Genomic DNA, 6427 nt, shown 5'->3' with positions numbered 1-6427 from the left:
TTAGCAATCGTCCAATAAACAAAATGTTATACCAAACCGGGAAATACTTTAAAGTGAATACTTAATTGTTTAAATGACTTGGCCAAGAAATAATCATTTTATTTTTATACCATTTATATATTAAAATGGAGGAATCTTCAAGAGGTGCAACTACCAACTTTCCATATCAATATTTTGGCGTCGGAAGAAAATCCAGTTATAACCATATTTACAAGTAGTTATATATAGTTACCAGATTTCGATGAATCTCTACGAAATATTGAATTGCATGAATCCCTACAAAATCTTTAACGTAACATTAATGAAATGTCGAGATGGATTCATTCAGGGATCACTAATGAATATAATCCATAAAGAATCACAATCAAATTGTTTATTGATAATTATAAATATTAATAAATCAGTTAGGAATCGTTTATGAATACTTAAAGAATGCTTAATGATTCGTCTGAGAATTATTTTCTAATGATTAGTAAGGAGTCATTATTCAATCATTTAATAATTACTAAGGAAGTGTTGGGGATTCATTACTGAGTCACCTAGGAAGAATTTATTTCAATTTCTTTAAAAATAAAACCCATTATTTTAAAATGTTTGTAAAATATATATATATATATATTTGTATGTATTTCGAAAATTGCTCATGGTATTACAAAAACATAATTAACAAATCAAATTGTAAGTAATATATATATAATATGTATACTCTGTGTATGAAATGGCCTTCTGAATCAAATAATATACAAATCTCTTTTCTATATATATAAGTGTGTAAAAAAAAGGTTGGGCAACATAATTCGTACTTTCAGTTTCAGTGTTTTTAAATTAATGAAGATTCATATGATACATTCTTTAATAATCCGCACGTCGTCTATAGTTTCGAATGCTATTCGCCAGACAACAGGCAAATACAAAGCCGACAAACTGCAAGAAGAATTAAGAAAGATAATTCAAATTTTCGAAATTTATGTTGACTTTTAAACCCACCTCAATGGCTGCAACGACCAGGCCGGACCACTTGAGGATATCACTGTTGCGATCCCAGAATTCAACAAAGGCTGCCTTGCAGCCACGACGATAGACGGTCTCTTGGCGACAGTTGTTGGTATCCTTGCAGCAGGATGGTGGGAAATATCCCTGGAAAGCATAATCAGAGAAATTGTTGCGACCGCAGCACTCCATCTAAAAAAAAAAATAACAAAACAACATTTTAATTATCTAAATCAAATCAAGTGATAAGGCCAACCAAAACTTACGCTAATCTGAATGGCATCCATATAGTCGGCGCGACGGGTACGACGATCCCAGGCCTTTTCGACCACATCACCCATGATCTGTAGATATCTATCCTTTTGTACCCAAATATAGACGACCAAAACCAATTGTCCGATCATCAAAACGAATAGCAAAATGGAATACTGCAAAAATGATAAGGAAACATCAAAGGGGATTTGTAAAAATCTAAGGTCAAAAGTCAACTCACCGTCATGGACATGCAGTAGGATTCCCGTATGGCTCCACAGCATCCGAACCAGGAGATCAGTAATATAACTGTGCCCAATACAATCATCGTAATCGGCACTTGCTGAGTGCGCACGGCCTCGGCAAAGTCATCTATATTATGGACATTGCTGAAGAGCAAGGCTCCAAAAACTATCAGTAATATGCCGCATATCTGAAAACATTCAAATATAGAAAGAAACAAAATGTTTATTGGGTTATTCGAAAGCTTGATCAAAGCTCCATAAGTTTACACTGCAACACCTACATACACCCACGAAAAAGAGAGGGAATTACAAAATTAGATTGCTAAAAATAATTTACAGCAATTTGCTTTTCCATTGGTGGAGGGGGACAGAACGTTTCAGATTTATCTGTTATCTTGGGCATGTAATTTGTTTTCATAATTTAGATTAAAGCCAAAACAAATTGGCAATAACTGATAAATATTTGAATTGTTATGATTTGATATGCTAAACACGTCAAACGGGTAAACAAGTGGAACTAACTGGAAGTTTAATAAACTTTATTTCGGAAAATATCAACGATTTTCCTTGAATTAATTTGTTCATAAAATTTTTAATCCAAGTGCGTTGTATCTTCTTTTTCCACAACATCTTTTTAATTTTCTTTTCAACTTCCAATGAGTTTTAAGTATTTAAGTAGTTAAGACATTTAAAATATGAATTTGAAATTTTCGAAAAACGTTCAAGACAAAATTTTACATTATGATTTCTAAGCTAATTCAAATATCTAATTTGTAATATTATTTATTAAATTTTTATGAAATATTTTCAGCTTTTGTTTTTGAAAAGTAAATAACAAAAATACAAAAAAATTGTTTGCTAATATTTAATACTAACAATAGAAATACCAAACGTGTTAATTGACGAACTTAGAGAGAGACTAATCCGGCGAGAATTGAAAAGGTTGACCATGAGTCATTTGAAAAGTTGCCCGTTGATTCATTTAAAATATATAAAGTTTAAAATATTTAAAAAGTGTATATCCTCAGTAAACAATTTAGAAAGGGGATTAAGAATTTTTGATATTTTCCAAGCTAAATAGAAAGAATTTGGTTAAATTTACAAAAAATATATAAAAATTCTTTAAAAATTTAAAGAGAATAATTAAAGTCTAAGAATCCTTCCTATAGTCTTAAAACTGAGTAAAGTATTTATATATTTGTTCCTAGAAAAAAGGGCGTAGATAATTTCTAAATTAAATACAACTTCATCTTTTTACGAATTCAATAAAAATAAATTATTTTAGAAAAAGGTTTAAAGAACTTCACTTTAAAATTTATGAATTCTAAAAAGTGCACAATTCAAAGCTTTAGGGGAGAAGGTGCTTTCCTTGAAAGGATATCATTTGAAAGTTTATAACTGAAAAAAAATTTAGTTTTAGTGAACAAAAATCCACTAAAATATTTTTATTTGCGCTCTAAATCCTAACAGAATGCATTTTTTAAATATTTTCATTATTTTTGTTTCCTTTAAAGGGGGAAAATATGACGTTGATAAAAATTGAGATTATTTTTTAGAAAAATATGAATAATCCTCTCCAAAGTTTGATCATGAGAAGTAAATTTTTTTTAAGTATTGAATTAATCATGTAGTAATTGAATTACTTTCGAAACTGACCCACTGACCCAATGAATTAATGCAAAGAAGAGTCAAGAGTCTATAGAATTTAGAGCAGATCAAGCGGAATGAAAACACAGACAAGACCTACATACATACAGATATATAGCCCACACACACACACAGACTCATAATATTGCCCGCCCCCGAGTAGACAAAATGAGTTCAAGTGTGTATTACCCCTTCTCCCTTTTGAAGTGCGTGAGTAAATGCAATGGGGGGCACCCTAAAAAAAATGTTTTGACATACAATGGAGAGAAAATTCACAAGTTCACATTTAATTAAGTCTGACAGTTTTTTTCGTAATTTGGGCGTGGGGTTATATATTCATTGCCAACGTCTGTCTGTCTGTCTACTTTTCCTCCCTCTACGAAAAATTTAATTACATAAGTTTACATTCCACCATTTGTCATCAGGGAAAAACTATTCTACGTGACTGGCATACAACACTAAAAAAAATAACTTACACTTTATTATAAAACTGGTTTTTTATATTACAAAAGTACAGTTTCCCCCAAAAAGTGCAGTTTGTTCTTCAGAACTAAAGTTAGAAGTTTGCAGAAAACAAAAAAAAAAAAAAAGGGAAAAGACATTTGCTATGGGGGAAACCTGTTGCTGTTGGCTACTACCAATATAACATACCAAGTGGTTAGCCTCGAGGGAACTCTCTGTAACTAACTCTAAACTTGTTTTTGTTTTGTTTGAAATTCTTTTCAAGATCCCAAGCAAACAACGTCATTCCTCTCCCAAAATGTAATAACAAGTTTTGCATACTGAATGGATGGATGATGATCTCAAAAAGTTTGTATCTGAATATATTTTTGGGTATGTAACCGGTTTTTGTTTTTTAGGCCTACTAGCAAGCACTTTTCCTTAAAGCGAAAACTTGTTTTTACCGTTTAGAGAGGTGGCTTAATATGATATCATAGCTGAAATTGAAATTGTTTATATGCAAAGATGTTGGTGTTGTTATTGTGGTTGTTATTGTTGTTGCTTTTACTCACCGAACACAGCAAATTGAATATAAATAATATATATTTAACCATAGAGATTCCACAACTCATTTTGCTTTGAGATTCGTTGTTCGTGTTTTTATGTTATTAGAACTGCAACTGCCAAATAAGAATGATGAACATACACACATATAAATATCTATATATACATATATATAGTATAAATATAAAAATTATATCATTTTTATTTATTCCACACATAATTAAAACAAAGCAAAATGAAATGCGCCGCTGGCCTTTGCGTTTTTGGGTTTCAAATGTAAGCACAAGCAAAAAAAAAAACACTACGAAACTCACGTACGCGATGACCTGATCCGAACGGATCGACCTCCGTTTAATATCGTTTCTTACAACTAATTTAACAATTATTTGTTAATCCCCTGCCGCCGTCTTAACGAACTAGTTCGGGCAATAACTTCTGTTTGGGCAGTATGGAGGCTTTCAGATCGTTGAAACGCTGCCAAATGTAGGGATAACGTGACGCCCAGGCCATCCAGGCTTCCTTGGTTGTGGTTGTGGCCTCCACATTCTGCAAATGCTTATAATATTTGTCATTACGTTTGACGCCCGCCGCCACATCTTTGGCGAATTTGGCAAATCTTAGCTTTAGCAGGGTCTCCGATACATCTAGCAAACGATTTCCCTTGGGCGGATGAACTAAACATAGTTGGCAAACGACAAAATCTTGATTGCTACTCTTATTGAGGGGTATAAAGGTCGCTTCGCGTCCAACCAGACACTGCTGGAGCCATGAATAGCCATTGGCATTGACTTTCACACCGGGCAGCTTGACGGGCAAGAGTTTCTTGTTGCTCGTGAAGATGGGCAACCATGGACGGTGCTTGATCAAGAGCAGTGTATCCTGATCCCGCTGCTGGACGGCACTGATCTTGCCCGTGTGCATTACACGTTCGTTGATAATGCGTTCGGGTATGTGGGATGGCTGCTTGAATTGACGCACCAAATAGGTGGGCTTACGCTTCGCATAGGCCACCAGCAGCATTAGCGAAGATGTTCCATAGATTAGCACTTCGCTGCCCAAGGTGTCTCGTTCCAGATAGTTACGCAAGCTGTGATATTTGTCCAATAAAAAGCTCTTGCTATTCGCCGGAGTTGTCATTATGATGCTTAATGTTTTATTATTCTTGTATAATTAAGTAACTTTTTTGGGGCCTGCAATTGTTTACGTTGAGAGTTAAGACTTTGTGTTTATGCAATTTATGACGTCATTTTACCAACTCGCTGGCGTCGTCTTTTTGTTCTTCGTCGTCGTCGTCACCGCCGTCTTCTCCAATGGCTCTCGTTTATGTATATATCTATAAATTCTATATGCAAAATCAGCTAATTTTGTCAGATCGAAATCGAAGAATATTTTTCGTTCTGTGTTGTTATTAACAAATACTTTGACAGTTCTTCGCCTACTAAGAAGAGCAAGCGAGATGACTATACAGTCTTTCGAAGTGCTCAATTTGAAACCCAAACGTTTTGCAACACTGGCCAACGATCAACCGCAATACGCCCACACATGCACACTCACTCACACACACACACAACTATACTTTTTTTCTTGTTTGAACTAACGTATTTTTGCCGTTTTTTTTTCCAATTTCCCGCGCACCGGTTTTTATGAACCTTTGCCTTTGCGTTGTCGTTTCAGACTGAAGCAAGAGATCGTTTTAACGTGTATGTACCAAAATCGAAAAAAACAACACAACACAACACAACAACCGCCTGTTGCTCTCCGTTTGCTGCTCCCCAATTGGCATTTAGTATTTGTTTTGGTTGTGGCGCTCACACTGAGTCGTAATGTCCCCCCCTATGGCCCCCTCCTAATAACGCGACCCCGACACACATTTCGACATAATGTGACGATGGCATTGCTTCTAAATGAGACGGGGGGGTGGGGGCGGGGTTATAGAGCTGTGGTACACCTTTTTTTAGTTACCTGTTGGGATTTAATATAAATTGGGTATATATGTATGTATGTACATGGCTAAGTAATTTTGTCAGCTGATTCATATAAACATATCGTTGGCATCAGTTGGAATCCAATTTTTATATAGTATAGATCGCCTAAATTATTCACAACACGCGATTTTTATATGCATTTTTCAAAAATTGGAAATTAAGTGGAAGAGAAATTACTTTAGAATTCCAAAAAGTAACCTATACATTTTTACCTAAAAATATCAAAGAAGTTAAATTCGGCTATGCCGAAGTTTATATACCCTTGCAGTCCTTGACAATAATAATTTAACATGTTCAAAATTT

At 34.3% G+C, this 6427-nt stretch overlaps 2 protein-coding genes across 3 annotated transcripts; both read right to left on the bottom strand.

Annotated features, from left to right (window-relative positions):
- Window positions 1–606: 606 nt before the first annotated feature.
- On the bottom strand, window positions 607–5880 carry Tsp42Ea (Tetraspanin 42Ea). The gene is made up of 6 exons (XM_068291017.1): window positions 5738–5880; window positions 4148–4255; window positions 1484–1675; window positions 1257–1418; window positions 988–1182; window positions 607–924 (listed from the first exon to the last, which is right to left on the bottom strand). Exons 2-6 carry the CDS (start codon window positions 4205–4207, stop codon window positions 853–855), a joined length of 681 nt encoding a protein of 226 aa, XP_068147118.1. The 5' UTR covers window positions 4208–4255; window positions 5738–5880; the 3' UTR covers window positions 607–852.
- Window positions 4313–5596, bottom strand: LOC137577518 (uncharacterized). 2 transcript variants are annotated; one of them, XM_068291009.1, is made up of 2 exons: window positions 5396–5596; window positions 4313–5329 (listed from the first exon to the last, which is right to left on the bottom strand). In XM_068291009.1, exon 2 carries the CDS (start codon window positions 5274–5276, stop codon window positions 4548–4550), a length of 729 nt encoding a protein of 242 aa, XP_068147110.1. In that variant the 5' UTR covers window positions 5277–5329; window positions 5396–5596; the 3' UTR covers window positions 4313–4547. The 2 variants fall into 2 exon arrangements, with proteins under 2 accessions (XP_068147110.1, XP_068147109.1); XM_068291008.1 differs by having other exon boundaries at window positions 5392–5595.
- Window positions 5881–6427: the final 547 nt, after the last annotated feature.

The sequence above is a fragment of the Drosophila tropicalis genome, unplaced genomic scaffold (genome assembly GCF_018151085.1).
Source record: "Drosophila tropicalis isolate 14030-0801.00 unplaced genomic scaffold, ASM1815108v1 contig_593, whole genome shotgun sequence".
NCBI classification, from domain to species: domain Eukaryota; kingdom Metazoa; phylum Arthropoda; class Insecta; order Diptera; family Drosophilidae; genus Drosophila; species Drosophila tropicalis.
The sequence above is the reverse complement of the archived record's forward strand: the minus strand, read 5'-3'. Positions and strand labels throughout refer to the sequence as shown.